The sequence below is a fragment of the Lycorma delicatula genome, chromosome 8 (genome assembly GCF_047948215.1).
Source record: "Lycorma delicatula isolate Av1 chromosome 8, ASM4794821v1, whole genome shotgun sequence".
Classification (NCBI taxonomy): Eukaryota; Metazoa; Arthropoda; class Insecta; order Hemiptera; family Fulgoridae; genus Lycorma; species Lycorma delicatula.
In genome coordinates, this window is record NC_134462.1 from 93,788,798 (window position 1) to 93,806,000 (window position 17,203).

At 28.3% G+C, this 17,203-nt stretch overlaps 1 protein-coding gene across 4 annotated transcripts in view; it reads left to right on the forward strand.

The window, feature by feature from the left end:
* Nucleotides 1-17,203, forward strand: part of LOC142329593 (uncharacterized) — a 61,422-nt gene that overhangs the window by 33,073 nt on the left and 11,146 nt on the right. For all 4 annotated transcript variants that reach the window (XM_075374301.1, XM_075374300.1, XM_075374303.1 and 1 more), the window contains exon 3: nt 11,157-11,257. In XM_075374301.1, the coding sequence (XP_075230416.1) occupies nt 11,157-11,257 (101 nt within the window). The remainder of the gene's footprint in view (nt 1-11,156; nt 11,258-17,203) is intronic.

The following is a 17,203-nucleotide window of genomic DNA, read 5'->3' on the forward strand; positions in this document are numbered from 1 at the left end:
TCTGTAATGGTCTTACTTTGCAGAATACTTGTAATGATTCATTATTAATAACTCTCATCTGAAGAGCGATTTACGCTGGTTTTCTCTTATCACTATTGCAGATCTTTGTATTTACCTTGAATGTTTCTTGGTTGCGTTTCATGCTAAAAACAATTTAAAAAAAAGTAAATTTCTCTTCATTACACGATAAACAGCAAGAAACAGTAATCACCCAGTAAAGAGAACCTAGGAAAAAGTCCATTTCATGTACTGTTCGGAATCCACCAATTTCTGATAATCTCCTTTCGTATTTGACTAATACATAAGTAATGAATCCTTTATTACAGCCAGCATGAACAATTATTAATAGTGAGCCCTTGGATACTGGTGTTTTCAGTTCCTAATGTAGATTTGTTGTGTCTACCCACAATTTTGGTCCCGCATGACTACTGTGAATGTAGGTTTCATCTGTGTATACAGTCGGTCTTACTTCTTCATGAAACAAGAGAAATTTGTCATCTAAATTTCATTCTTTACATTTTAATGTCATGTCGTTTTATCAGTATTTTCTGTTCTTTTCTGTTTTTTTCCCTCTAACTCCCATTTTACATAATATTCTCCTTAAAGATCTTTCACTCCCTTTGAGATTACTTTCGTGGGCTGTTTGGATAATCCTTTTCACAGTAGGAACACATTTTTTGGTTACATAAAACTTATTTATTAAGCACCTCAAAGCATCCATGTTAAATGAATCTAAATTGTGTACAGTACTGAGGCGATTTACATGTTTTCTCGGTGAAATGAGCACTGATGACAACCATATTTAACACTGCAGTTTTCCTAACTATAGTAGTTTCAGCATCGTTTTGTAAAAAGAGATTGTAAAGATTGAATACAATTTCCCTTGCCTGACTATGAACTAGTGTACCTTTTTCACCTAACTTGGGCATTTTAAAAGAAAATAACTGTATTGAAATATAAAAAATATAAATGACTGAATTTAGGTCAAAGATGTAAATGAAAACAACACAACAAATAGTAAAAATAATCACTTTATTAAGTAAAGTATACATGCAATAAATGTTTATACATGCAATAAATGTTTCTTATATTACCACTTCTAGAACATAATTACAAGCGATGTGTGACATATGATTCTTCACAGTGCAATGATTAGAGTAGATTAAAAATAAGTAAATGAAATTCTTAGAATTGCATGTTGTGTGTTTGCAACAGTTCATAAATAGCACAGTAGTCATAATGATTGTACTATTATTAGTTGCTATACAACAGGAAGTAGGCCTAGATCACAACATCAATATATAATTTAGAATAAAACTCAACAATTACATATGCTACATCAAGTGTATGAAATCTGTTTTTTAAATATTACCGTACCACAAAAGACATAGAAAATAACAATGCTTTTAGTTTGCTTGCAACAGAGGCCAAAGCATGTAAATTGCTAGTACATAGTACTCCCTGCGTCAACATATCTGCCAATACATCTACAATAATCATTGCACTGTAGCTAATGTTTTTAACTTACATTTATACTTTGAATTGAACTTGACATGTGAGACTGAAAACTGAGAAATCTGAGGCTCCACTACGATAAATGCTTCAGCCTGTTACTCAAATTAGAGGGAAAAACGCCTTGCTAAAACGTCTCCGCTGTACTTAAGTATCAACTTGCAACAAATAGTGATTTATTCTAAAATAAGTACGACAATAATTCTGATTATTGTACTATATTTCTTATAAGTATACATCAACATTACTTTAATAAATTAGTTTACAAAGAAGTCTGTAAACTTTGCCTTATTCTCTTTGTCATCCTAGACTTCAAGATCTTTATTTTAAATAATTATGTAATAAGAATTAAATATTTTTTTAATGTATCCTCATATCAGTTTATATTCACTTGACAAGGTATGTCAACTGTATGAGACAAAATAAATAATTATTATTGCATTACTTATTTTGTAACTAGTTGTTACTTATTTAAAATTTGGAAAAATTGTAGTTTTAATTTATTATGTATGTTAAAAACAAAATATGTCGTGGATCTTTTTTGTATGCTAGATTTCAACATATATTTTTAACTGGTAACATTTCCTACATCATATTAAACAGATCCACAGGGTTGGTCTAGTGGAAAAATTGTCATCATTGAGCTATTTAACAGCTAATTTTCAAATATGAAGGTTCTGAGGTTCGAATTCTTGTAATGGTAAATTACTTTTATATGGATTTGAATACTAACCAGTGTACTTTAGTGATTGAGGTTCAATTAACCACACATCTCAGCAATGGTCAGCATGAGCTTGTTCAAGACTACACCTCATTTACATGTCCCACATATCATCATCTTATTTGGCCATGGGATTGCTTATTGTTCACAAGTTGCAAAGATTGCAACTTATTTATTAGGAATAGGAAAAAAATATATATATATAATATATTTATTAATCTGATCAACCTAAGTATAGAATTAATAAATAAATAATATAGAATTACTAATTAATAATAAATAGAATGACACATACCTTATTCCATTATTCATGCACTTTCACACTATTAGCGCTTCACAAGTTACTCGCATCATCAGTTGCTCCACATAACTTTTATAAATCATTCGTATCAAATTAAATATATACCATGTGTGTTATGAAACTAGAATTTGCCCATAGATGGCCCTAGCTGTTAATGTAGTTACCGTCAAACCACATCATTGGCACCATTTTCTTTCTTTGGCAGCTGACAAAGATTTTCAACTCAGAACAATACAAGTTTCATACAACAGTATAGTTTTAATTAGCGTTGAACATGTCAAGTTTTTTACCTACTAACTACAATTTATGGACAGCATTGATTTTCTGTTACCATTTAAATAAAATTGCTGCAGAATCGCATCGAAGCTTACAGTGAGCATGCTCTTGGTAAATCACAGTGTTTGAAAAATTCAAAAGTGGTGATTTTGACGTGAGAAACGAAGAATGTGGAAGACCACCAAAAACGTTTGAAGACAAGGCAAACATTGTTGGATGAGGATGATGCTCAGACGCAACAACAACTCTCAGATCAATTAAATGTAGCATGAGAAGCTGTCTCCATATGTTTGAAAGCCATGGGAAAGATCCAGAAAATGGGTTCCACATGAACTGAATGAAAGACAGTAATAAAACCAAAAAACCACTCTGGCTACTCGCCAGGTACAAAAGAAAGTCATTTCTCCATCGAATTATCATGTGATGAAAACGGGATTTATTTCTACAATCCTAAGCGTAGAAGATCATGGGTAACTCCAGGCACACCATCGACATCGATTTCAAGGCCAAATCGCTATGGAAAGAAGATAATGCTCTGTGTTTGGTGGGATCAGAAGGGTGTGATCTATTATGAGCTGCTAAAACCTGGCAAAACCATCAATACTGAACGCTACCAATAACAAATGATCGATTTGAATCGTGTATTGCATAAAAAATGACCAGAATATCATAAAAGGCAACACAAAGTGATTTTGCTTCATGATAATGCAGCAAAACTGGTCAAGGAAACGATTGAGGCGTTCAGTTGGGAAATACTTTCGCATGCAGCTTATTCACCAGATTTAGCTCCATCCGACTGCTATTTATTTGCTTCGATGGGACACTTGCTGAGCCAGGCTTCACTTCTTATGCAAATGACTCAATGACTAGTTTGCCTCAAAGGAGCAACAGTTTCATAAATTGTCAGAAAGATGGGAAAAATGTATAACTAGGGATGGACAATATTTCGAATAAAAGGATTTTTAACATTTTCATATAATAAATGTGTATTTTTTATAGAAAAATTCCAGTTTCATATTTACACTTGCACACCTGGTATATATGTATAATTTGATATTATATATATATATAATATATATCAAACAATAAATATATATATATATATATATTTATTGTTTGTCTATTAAACCTTTTAAACAGCAAACCATAAAAAGTTGGATCATAATATTTTCAGTTGCTCCAGTGACCATCTTCAGTCATTGAAGATGATGTGGTTATATTGATAAAAATTTGGTTTGGTTTATAATTTAAGAAGTTTAATTTCAATTAATTTTCATTACCTACTGTGATGAGCAAAATTTAGCAAAAACTGAATCAGTTTTATTTATATGATTTCTCTAATCTCTGCAATTCCATACCTGTGCAACGTTAACAAACCCTGAGTCCATTGTATTATGTCATGCCAAACTATTTCTTCATTTTACACCTTTATGTAAAAAAAATTCCTTTTTCTTCAGTTCTTCTTAAAACTGTTATTTTTGCTTACTGCCATTCTAGTTTTCTTATCTATCCTTCTCATCTTTAAACTTCTAAAATTCATTCTAATTCTTTAAAGAAATTCTACTTCCTTCCTAAACCTGTAATGTCAGATTTCTTTCTATATTAAAGTTCCCCCTTATTTGTGATGAGCTACTTTTGATAGCTTCTGTAATTTACCTTTCCTTTTGGTATAAACAACTGATTTTATTTATGCTTTTATATAAAATATACGTACACACATTAAAAAAAAAAATTTCATTCACTAGATCTATAGTCATTTTTCCTGATTTAATGCACCACTACATTCTCCATCTCTTATAAATCCTCAGTTATATGTTTCATACATTTTAATCATTGTCTTCCTTTACGGTTTTAATCCCTGATACTTTCCTTCCAGTACTAGATACATTAACCCATCAAGCTGGTCTAGTGGTTAAACTCATCATTGCAAATCAGCTGATTTCGAAGTTAAGGGTTCTAAGGTTCAAATCCTAGTTAAGGTTATATACAAATTTGAATACTAGATTGTGGATACCGGTGTTTTTTGATGGTTGAGTTTAAATTAATCCCATATCTCAGGAATGGTTGACCTGAGACTGTACAAGACTGCACCTCATTTACATTCATACTTATCAACCTCTGAAGTAATACTTTATGGTTGTTCCTGAGGATAAACAGAAAAAGAAAGAAGGTAGTAGATACATAAATTCTGAATTTCTATTCAATGTATTGACCCAACCTTGCCCTTTCTTGTACTTATACAAGATTCTGCCACAAATGTTTCTTTACCACCTAATTTTAGTAAACCTCTTCCATTTCATAGTCTTATCAACTCACTTAATTTTCAGTGTTCTTCTATAATTTAAAGCGTCTGTTTGTATTGCTGTATTTCTCTTCTTTAAAGTAAAAAAGACTGTTTATGAATGAAATGATACATAGAAAAAGTCCCAGTGATTTGTCATGAATCAGATCTTGGATCTGAAATAATTAGATTCAGAAGACTGCTAGACTGAGACTGACTGGCCAGCTAGCTAGCTATATTTAACTTGCTGTTATTTTCTTTTCTGACACAATTAAAATTGTGTAACTTTTTATACTTTTTATTTATTCTACTCTCTATCTGAATTTCTCTTAATTTAATAATTATTATCATTTATTCTGCCATTTAGTTTCTGCAAAAAGAGTAATATCAATTTTTATCATTTTTCTTTATTGTTTCATCTACACTTTAGCTGAAAACCAGTAGGTGTGATTATTCCTTGTCTCACAGTTGTCTGTACTGAAGATTGAATTTTTATATTTATTGTCAATACCTCCTTCTTCAGATTGTAAATTACCCTTTTTTCTTCATATTTCAGATTTAATTTTCTTTGAATAAAAGAAAAATTACTCTTATTATCAAATGCCTTATTACAAGATGTGTAAATGATATGTAAATTACTTTCTTTTTTCAGTTTCCATTTTGAGATAATTCTGGGATAAAATTGACTTTAATCGTGTACTTTTTATGAAATTGAGTTTGGTAAACCTTTCCTATCACTTTTTATTTATTTTGAAACTATCCTACTAAGTAAATAACCTATGAAAAGTTGAGTTTTGATGTAAATTAATGTCAAGTATTGTTACTAGCTAAAATGTATAGTCCATATTTACTGCATTGTGGTTAAATTAAAAAAAAATTGTAAACTATATTGTAAAAAAGTGATAAACTTGTCTACAGTCATACCTTTTAGCTATCCGTATCCTAATCAGAGAAATTACTGATTTTAAGGTGCAAGTATTACAGTAGAATTGAGAAAACTTATCAAATTAATAATAAAATTAAGTGTCTTCCAGTTTGTTCAAAGTTATTGTAAATTTTTGTAGAATTAAAATATATACATATATATATAAACTTCATCTGTAATGTATATACATACATACTTGTAAAAACAGAAAAGAATAATAGTTTGAATAATTTGAATTTAAAAAATGTTACTATCATTAATATGTCTCATTACTATTTTATGTAGTATTACATAATATTAAGTTAAGAAATATGAGTATTATTATAAATGTACTTCATAAAATTGTATACTGTTAAATGACAGTGTAAATATCTTAATAGTATAGATAAGGATCAATTTTTGTTGTATTTGTATTATTATTTTTAATTTTATAATTTTTGTGTGTTAAAGTAATAAACAAGCAAATGTCATCCTTATTTTGTTATTTTCTATATCTGCATTATTGAATATTATGGAAGCTACATCCTGGTAATTTAAAATACTGAATGATTGATGTTTCTAATGAAATTCCACTTTTTCCTAGGTTATGAATCTTGATTATCAAAATCCAAGTATCTGATAACTATATTAAATATTTTTAGATGGTTTTAAATAAATTATGTTGAATTCATTAATTTTTTTAATAAGGTCACAATATAAACAGTTATTTCATTTTAGTGATAGTGTAAGTACAGATGTTTTGCCATGACATACCCTTGGATAACCTAGTAATGAAGGATTTTCTTTGAAAAACATGAACTAGTTGCTCCTAGACAATAAATTCTGTAAAGATCACATCATAAGGTGTTTTGCTAACAAAACTGTATTCATATATCACTGTTGTAATGATTGATAGTTAGTTGACTTAAAAAAATTCTAGCCATCTTCAATCACTTTTCTCGTTAATTATTTACTTGTATAAAATAGTGTATGCACTTATTTGTATTTAAAATCTGGTATTTCAGATTTTTCATTAATTGCTTAAAATTGTTATTGATATTCAAAATATTGATTGTTATCTGCCATTTATCTAACTTGAAATTTTGGAAAAATTGTTTTAAATTCAAATCATGTTTTTGGTTGATATAATATTAATTCAACTAATCAATTAGCACATTACTGAGACCATTAAAAGTAGTATTATTAAAAATTTTATGATATGATAGAATTAAAATTGTGTTAAAATGATCAAAAAGCTATATTCAAAGCATGTATGTAATAATATTTAGGTCTGTAATAATATTATATTATCATACTACATTATTTTTTATTATGGAGTTATACCATTTTAAAATTAATATTTTTATCATATAAACCGAAGTTAATTAAAAGTGGCTAACGCATAAAACATTTCCTTGATTCATAAATACTTTTTCAGTTAAATATTCTGTGTGGCATATATTTATGAGTAGGTGACTGCATTTACCGTACATTAAAGTAATTATTTAACTCAATGATGTGGTGACATACACTTCAAATTTCAATTGCTGCATTAGGCAGTTTGTATTAATAGATAATGATTGCAATGTTTACTTTTTTGTACTCTCTTTATTGCATATATTGCTGACTTACAACTGCATGAAATAAAAATAAAACGATTATGTCAAAATCACTTTTTATTTTAGGTTAGTGAATTTTTAGTCTAAATAGCTAATTTTTTATGAGCTTGTTTTTTCGTCAGTCATCCCTCCAGTTTGAGCTTCGTTCCTCTTAAGATACTTGAACCATATTTCCAAAGCATACAGAGCAATTTACTTTTTAAATCGTTACAGACTTCTATTGTACGGGAAACGTTATCTCACCATCGTACCGCAATATTCCTCAATTAAATAACCTGCGTTCGTCGTCTCTTCATCAATAATATCGTTACACATTAAGTTCTACGGTACTTAATGTCTTCGTCTGTCGTAAAATACAGTTAAACGATAGCGTTAAGCGGAATGTGTAGGTTGCGGTATCATGTTACAGAGCTGTTCCCACGTTCCTCATCGCATTTACATCAACGTCAGCTTTGCCCTTTTTTATCGGTTATTAATAATAAAGATTTCAATTGTTTCATAAAACTTTGAAGTCGATTGCTTTGCTGACACTAATTCAGCTGAATGTCTCGTTACATTTTTCATATTCACAATATGTTGTATTGTGAATTTTTTATATTAACGATGACAACACTGATAGACAAAAAAAAATAATTTTAATGTTTCTCTAAGTGTGATATCATTTCTTGAATTGCTTTTTTGCGTTCATTACAGATCTGTAAATACACAGATTTTTTCAATTATTTATATTTTTACAATTTTTCTATCACCCTTAGTTTTAAATAAATTACGCTTTAAAAAAAAATTAAGGGAAATTAGTTAAAATCTGTAAAATTTATAATTTAGCATGGCCATACCTATGTTAGAATGATTTCGCTGATGCTTTTCTTTTATAAATAGCCTCAGGCACATCCCAAATTAATGTCCAACAGTAATCGGCTAGCATGTTAGTATTCCATTTCCTTTTTAGCGGCTTTCCATCACCGAAATGTCTTGATGTGGAAACCTTCACAGTGTTCGTCACTTACGTCTCCGAGGTTGTCCGGGAAAAAATCCAGATGTGAGTGTAGGAAATGTATTTTCAAAGACGTGTTACGTACCATAGCTCTGTATGAAGTAGGAAATTGTTTGACAATATCGTGGTAATTGTCGAATTATTGTTTGCCGAGAAAATTTTCTACATTATTAAATATTGATTCATCTATGACCAACTCTTACTTGAGGACCAACAAATATTCGTTTATAATTTTTCCTTCACTTACATTCGGAAATTTCTGTCTGATGTAAAAAATCCGGGACTATCCTTCTTCATTACTTTTACAACATTTTTCATTAGCCTTAGCTTGATACGGTGAGGGGGATAAAAACATTTTTTTGAGTTCAACTAAAGGCTCATAGGATATTTTACAGTATGTTTACATTTTTTAGAAATTCCAGGTACACTTGTTAAATAAAAATAACAATCAGTTCAAAAGTAACAATCCTTTAATTAAAATTTAAAAACTTTTCAAAAATGGTGGGTGATAGAAAGATTCAGAGTTCACATTCGTTTTCAGCATCAAAAAAACATTAAAATTATGTATAGCATGTTAGGAAACAATAATTATGTTTATCAGTGTAATTTTAAATACTGAAAATAGTTTGATAATTTTAGGCGTTCGCATTTACATCTAAAACATAATTTGTATTAATCAGATGTATTAAATCATGTTTTTTACGAGTAATTTCGTAATAATTTTTTTTTCTTATTTACGAACATTACCGGATCTAACAATTTTAATAGTATGTTACAAAGTAATTATTCTTTGGTTCAATTACAATTTACACCACAGTTAGTAAATACCACGTCTTCTGATTCAGATATTAGTACATTCGTAGTCGGAAACATTCTACATATTGGTACAATGAAGAATATAGAACAACTCTAATGCACACTATCTAAACAGACTTTTTTAATTAGTTGGTTGACGGACAATTCATTTGTACTTCAATATTACAGGTTTTAGTCAAGCCTCAGATATTGCATATTTAAATGTTATTTTTTATTTGAACTTGTCAATATTTTTCGTATCCAATATCAATATTGTCGTATGTGAAATGTTTAAAAACCAATGTAATATTTAGGTTTTTTGATAAGAAATAAATTGATTTAAAAACAACGTGTTTCAATAAATCAGTCCTATTGAAGCAATTCTTTTATGGACTATCCCGAATTTTGACTGAGGAAGTGTGGTCATAATCAAAGTGAATAGTTGACGCGCTTTATGATTTCGTGCGTTCATATTAGCCTAACAGCCGGATAATAATACAAACTCTTCCTTTTTATTTTAAATGTTGATCTAAAGCAGTATTAAAGATTGTCCAATATTTACTAAAACTAGACGTAAAAGGAAGCATTTATTTAATTCATTTAAGTTCAGACTCAAACAATTTTTTTTTTGTATGTAGTTTACAGTAAATACTATAGAAACATGCAAAAACAGAAAAGTGTTAATTTTATTCTCATATAATTATCTATTTTTTGAAAAATAGATCAGTAAAAATTTATTTGATTTTTTTTTTTTTTTTTTTTTTATTAATTTCACCCATTATGTTAAAATTTTACAACCTTGTAATTAATATTTTTATTATTAAGTCTGATTTAAAAAAAAAAAAAACAGAAAACTTGTCTTCCAAGTTTTTATTGCATTCTAGTTGTTAAATTTTTGTATTCGATTTATTTGTAACATTTTTTTTTCTTTAATGTGTAAAATAAGAACTTTTTAAGTGTAAACCTTTAGAAAATGTTTACACATTTAATTCTGTTGTTCCTTATTAGTTTTTTCCTTACATTTGTTATAGATTGGTTCATTCTTGTACAGTTATTGTTACTTATTAACAGCCTTTGTTGTAATTGATTATCATGGATATTAATTAATATAATGGGAAAAGTATGTATAACTAAAACCTTTTGTAGGAGTATTTGTATTATTTTGTAATTATGTTAGCTGGAAAAATCTGAGTACTTTTTTGTATAAATCTTATTGTTAGTGCTGTATGAATTTTTATTATTGTATGTAACATATTATTGTAATATAATTTTGTTATTAATAATTATTTTTTCTCAATTTTAATGTTCAGTTAGCAGTTACCACAACAAATTTTACTGATCAATACTGTGTGCAAAAAGACACGACTTACATTCTATCTTAGCAATTGAGTAAATAAATTACCAGATAAAGCATACTGTCATGTGTTGTGTAAATTAATTTTAAATAACTGAAATAAGTAAGTAAAAAATAGTTGTTAATAAAATATAAAGTGAAAAAAAAAAGACCACCTCAATGTCAAAATATTTTAATATTAATAAATTGTAAGGTTGTTCAATAAAGACTGAAATTTAATTTATTTTTTATCATCAGTCATAATTGACCAGTTTAATGCACTTTTCCACTCCTTTTTTATTGTATTCTGTTCTAATTTTTTAATTTAATTTAATATTTTTTAGAACTGTAAACTTTTATGCAGAAATTTGAAACAAAATAATATTATAACAATTTCAAAACGTATATAAATGTTTTCAGTTGTTCATGTGGTCATCATCATGGTTGGAGCTGTTATTCTTAACTTGATGTCAACTGATGTTACTGCTGCCTTTTTTTTTAAGTCTGGCAGAAATGTACTGGTATGTAGAATGTAGTTGAAATTAACTATCTGTTTATTTTGTATCATTATAGCTAAATGGTGAATTATCAATGTATCCGAACAAGTATATGCCAAGGTTCGTTCATCTTTCCAAGGTAACACAAAACAATTAATATATATTTTTTTAAATACATCTTAGATTAAATTACAATTGAATAACAGAAAATATAGAATTTTTTAACCTACCTGTCATAAAATGGGCTGACTAAAACACTCAAAATATAGAGGAAAAAAATTAATAACTGATACTAGTCACACGTCAAACATTTTATTCTGACTTAAACTATTTGTTTTTGTTAGTTAGTTTGATTACATACTACTAAACACACCCATTTCACCTGAAGACTACATAAAAGCAATCAAAAATATAAAATGCCTTACAAAAACTGATATAACATCTTGCTAATTGGTCCGCTTCTACACAAAATTAATTAAATAGGTGAAATAAAACAAAAATCTATTACATTTACTTGCATAAAGAGCCTCAGAAAAAATATTTCTCAAATTTAAAAGAAATCTTGATAAAAATTCTCCTGAAATGTATGTAAATTGAACTCTGCACATTCAAATTGCGTTCTATTGCTCAACTGCAGCTTGTAACAAAGATACAGTAAACCCTAAAATCCCTTCAAAGCAGCATAGTCGACATTTTCCAACTACCTTATAGATTCAAATCATAAATATAAAAACATTAATATTCTGTACAACCTTTATATTCTGTAAAAACCTTTATATTCTGTGCATTTAATAAAGGAGAACATCTTAACTTTGAATATTATGAAATAAAAAAAAAATTATTTGCTAAGCGAGGAGATACCTGCCTAGTGACGGTCCGGTCATCACCCCCCTCCCCGTTCCCCTTGCCATGTTGGACTTTAACGGGAAAGTGAGGAGATACCATTCAAATCTAGCACACTTTTCAATATGTTATAAATACTTGTTTTTTAACTTAAAAAAAAATACAGCTCTACATTGGCTGACTTTAAAATAAGAATAAAAGCATCAGTTGTTGAAAATGGCTATGTGAGAATAACTGGAAACATTAGCTTTTAAAGATTGTCTTCGTTGTTAACTGATATGGATAAAAGCATACAAAATGTATTTGTTACATACTACCACTTTTATTATTTTCAATATTTATCATAAGTGAACTATTTTATCTTTGTCACTTTTACATTTTATTAATTAGACCTTAATACAAGCAAAATGTTTCATGATAAATTGGCAGTTTATTTACATACATAATCAATGTCCACCATGCTACTAAAATTGTTTGTAATTCATTATAAATTTTTTAACACAGAAGTATAATTTTCAGTAACAGTATCATGGGAAGTATCAGATTAAAGCTGCTTAATTGAACCATAAATAAATTCCCAGATTGGTTGTAAATGACCTTCCAACATTTCAGACAAGGAATTATTTGTTTTTTTGTTTTCTCTTAATTCCTCTTCAAACATCTTTAAAGTTTCAAACTATATAAACCAACCAAATATTTAACTTTCTTCTCTAACACCGTAATTTAAAAGCCTCTTTTACTTTACGTATTCTTTTCTATTGTCCATTTGCTAATATCCTATTGCTGCCATAATTCTACAATATGTACAAAAAATGTCCGAACACTTGGGTAAAATTTATCTTTTTTGGCTTCCCTACCTCAGTTTATGTTCAACATGGAATGGTGGTAATGAATAACTTGGAGCCATAATGTAAAAGACAAGTATTTATATTTGTTTGGTCTTATTTTAGTGTGTTGAATAAAAATTACTTTAATATTTTTACTTTATTTTTTTTTGTTTAACCTCCAGGTCTGCAGTTAAGCATTTTTTCCGCAGAGGATGAGATGAATGCTTTGTAGCATGTGTGAAAAACTGCCCTGCCTGACCAGGATTTGAAACCATAACACCCTCCATGTGATGGTTTCAGTCACTACACCACCCCCTCTGTACTTAGCGCTTATGGGCTTTACCAGGGGTGATCTTCAGTACCTCACATGACATCTTTCTGTCAAGCCTCAGCCAGGATGCCACCAATGCGAATGCCACAAGTGACATTCTTATCGGTGTACTACTACTACTACTAACATAAACTCCAAACAAAACACATCTAGTCAAGTCTCAAACAAGACTGATTAACTTTCTAAGAACAAAGGAACTCTGAACACTACCTACCTGAAAGGTAAAAATGAGTTCGACAGACAACAAATCATAAAACACGACACAAAAACACAAACATAATAACAATAATTAATATAACATAGCTAAAAAAAAAAAAAAATGTATAACCAAACAGAACAAAAACAGCAACAGAATAACAATAAAATCAAACATAAACACAAAGAAGGAAAGTCCAAGAGAACATCACACCCCTTTTGCGATCCTTTCTTTTGCCAAATATCCAATAAAACTTCATACGATCCCCCATTTGGCCTGGTCTTTTCAATTAACACGAAGATCAAGTGTCGACCTGATAATATCAAGCTGACAAATGATCTCTGTGCACATTAAGTCATATCTAGCACATTCTTAAATCACATAATAAGGATCGTCCAAAAATCCACATTGTGGACACATACCAGAGTCCGCCAGAGACAGCTCTAATAGTTCATAATTTTTGTTAGAATGATTATTTTATAGTATGAAAAAAGTTCAATCAATTGAGCTTCATGTGGAGTAAGAGCCAAATTGTTGGTTTACCCCATTTTTTATGATGGTTTATGTTTCTATAATCGTATTCTTACACTTTTTTTTATAAACCAGATTATTTTTTTCAGTTATAATATTTATTATTTTAAATCTGTTTTGTTATCTCTAGTTTATTATAATTGTTACTAATTTTTTATATGGTGTTATGTGAAATGTTACAAAAGTCACTGCTTACAGTGATGTAGAGCAAAACTGTAATTTATGTGCGACAACCATCTTTAATTATGACATAAGATGGCATCTGCTTGTACTTAATGTTGTTCTTTGCTTTACCTGTTAATTTTTATTATGAATCATGTTCTATCTGCAGTTTAATAATGGAAAGTCAAAAGAAGTCAAGAAAGTAGTTTACCAAACAATGAAAATAAGATTTAATTCTTCATATGGAAAGTTAATATCAACTTTAATGGCATATAGAATATACTGATATTGTAGAGTCTGTATTTTCATGGTAGTTCCACACTTACACATTTTTGACTTCCCATAGTTCAGTTGTAAATATAGATTCCCTCAAAATTTTTGATTAGATTTTAAAACAATTTTATTATGTATTTGTTTTTATTCAATCAGTTTCTATTGAACAGCCTTGTTGAAAATAAAAAAACAAATAAAATTTTACTGACAGTTAAATATTTAACTTATGCTTTCCTTTTCTTTCTTTCTGCACATTTTGCTTGTAAATAAGTTTAAGTCTTCTTCAAATGCTTGTTGGTGTATGCTTCAATTTTACTCTGTTTTAATAATTTTTATAAAATTAATTTCAAATTACAGTTGTGTGTTACAAATAAACAGGAATCCCTTGGTGTAATAGAATTTGCTATGCATGATTTTGACTTTGGTTCAAATTTTTCTCTGTCCCTTGACTTAGTGTGGTCCTTTTTCCTTGGTGTAGTTTTGAATTAATATGTTCAAAAATGTAACATATATATTTTCCTAAAGTCAATTCTTTTAAGAATCATATTTCTGTGAACTAATATACAAATTATTTGATCAACCTAAGTATAGAATAATAAATAAAATAGGATGATACTTATTAAACTTATTCCATTACACATGCAAAAGTGCTTTTGTGAATTTTGCACATCATCAGTTGCATTACATTATTTTTACAAATTATTCATATCAAATTACATATTAAAATTAAAAATTAATTGTATATATTATATTTAAAATTTTAAAATTAAACTTTAAAAGTTAAAAATCTCATAGAAAATAGAAAATTACAGAGAAAATATTATTAAATTATATAGAAATAAGACATCAATAACTAAATTAAAATAATTAAAATAGTAGCTGATAACACAAACATACTCAGTAGTAAAGAAAGTATACTTCATGTAATTCTTCATTTACATATATTGATATAACCAGTTATATCTAACTTATATAAAAGTTAAGGATGTACACATTACTACATAAATGTGCACTTCCATCCTTTGACTCAATCATTTTCACTAATATATTTTTACAAGAAATTTTTCAATATTATCAAGAAACAATAAAAACCACAATCCAATAAAATGCACAATAAAAAACAATCTTAGACAACCCATAACAGTAAATCTTATACTCAGTCACACCTACCAATCAGTTTAATCATTTCTTAATTCTTGGCTGAGATATTTTTAATACACTATGAAAGTATGCTTAAACTAATCAATGGAAAAACTGTAAGATAAATATTATGACACGAGTGATAGCATCAAATGAATGTAGTAAAGTAACACAAAACAATGTCTTACATTTCTCACATTATAAACAAATTATATTCCAACTTTCTGGTTGTTGCAGAACATGAATGTTATAATTCACTCAGTTTCCTGGATTTTACTATATCCAAAGTAGATAACAAACTCACTTTGAAATGATTAAGCCCAATACACTAACCTACTTATATGTAACAATCTAATCCTCTCAAAGTTTTTTTCACACTTATAACATAGCTGATCCAGTAAATAAGCTTGTCTAAGCTAACACAGTAAAATGCCTAGCACATACGTCTATAACTACATGGTTATATAGTTAAGATGTATTATAATACAATATTTCTATTTGCTGATTAGATTGTAGCCTAATAGTAACAAAAAAATATTTACATACATCAATACATTTTTTGATAACCTATATATCTTATAATATCACTGGTACAATCAGTCCAAAAACTCTTTTGTAAACCTAGAATGAAAAGTACTAATTCTTTGATCTACATTTGTACACTTTTAATAATTATGTATTTTAATATTTAATTCAGTTTTGTATTAATTACAACATATTAGAAGAAGAATAAAATCTTCATATTCTTTTTTTCTTAGCAATAGAACCGGTTAAGCTCTATTACGATATTCTAATGCAAAAACTGGCCTTGATTTTGCAGTACCGTTTTATGCACTGATAAAAGGAATAAATTAACCACATAAATCAAGGGACTTCTTTACACACTTTTACATTTTCATAGTTAAAAAAAAGTTATTATATAGATTTTTTCATACATTCTTCATCTTCTGTATTATATGAATGTTACCTCATCTATGTATAATGATGTAAACTCAGTGTGTATTGAATTTGAGAGATTGAAGGGAAAATATTATTTTATCATATAAATTTTTTGATTCCAATAAAAAATACTAATTTTTACCTTACGTACTTCATTCACAAATTGAAAAAATCTTTTATTAAATAATTGCATGTATATTTTTTTATGTATGTTGAAGTAATTTATATTTGTTACTGATATTTGCTGAAAATGCCCATTGTACAGATATTTTACCTACAAAGCATTGTGAATGACGAGAAAAAAAATGGTTAAGTGAATAGTCAAATGGTAAAAATAAAATCATGTAATGATTGTTTCAGTAATTTGCACTCTGGTAAAACTTTATAATACTTCAAAATTTGTATATATTCTACCTTCTAATTAGATTGCCGTATGTATTCAGCCATACTCATAATGTAATATGGGCATTTTGTTGAGGGCTTCCATCTACTTATAAACTGTAGTTAGCTTTTTTAAATCTTCCATTATTCATGTAACTATTTGTTTTTTTACAGTGTAAATAGTTGTATTTAATCGTACTTTCTCAGAAAGATCTTAATAAGGATTTTGAGTATATCCATTTTCTAATCTGTAAAAACATTAATGCAGTATTAGCTTTTGGTAAAAATGTTTAACTTGTTTTATTTGAAAAAATATTGTTCATTACATTGAAATCATTTAATAATAT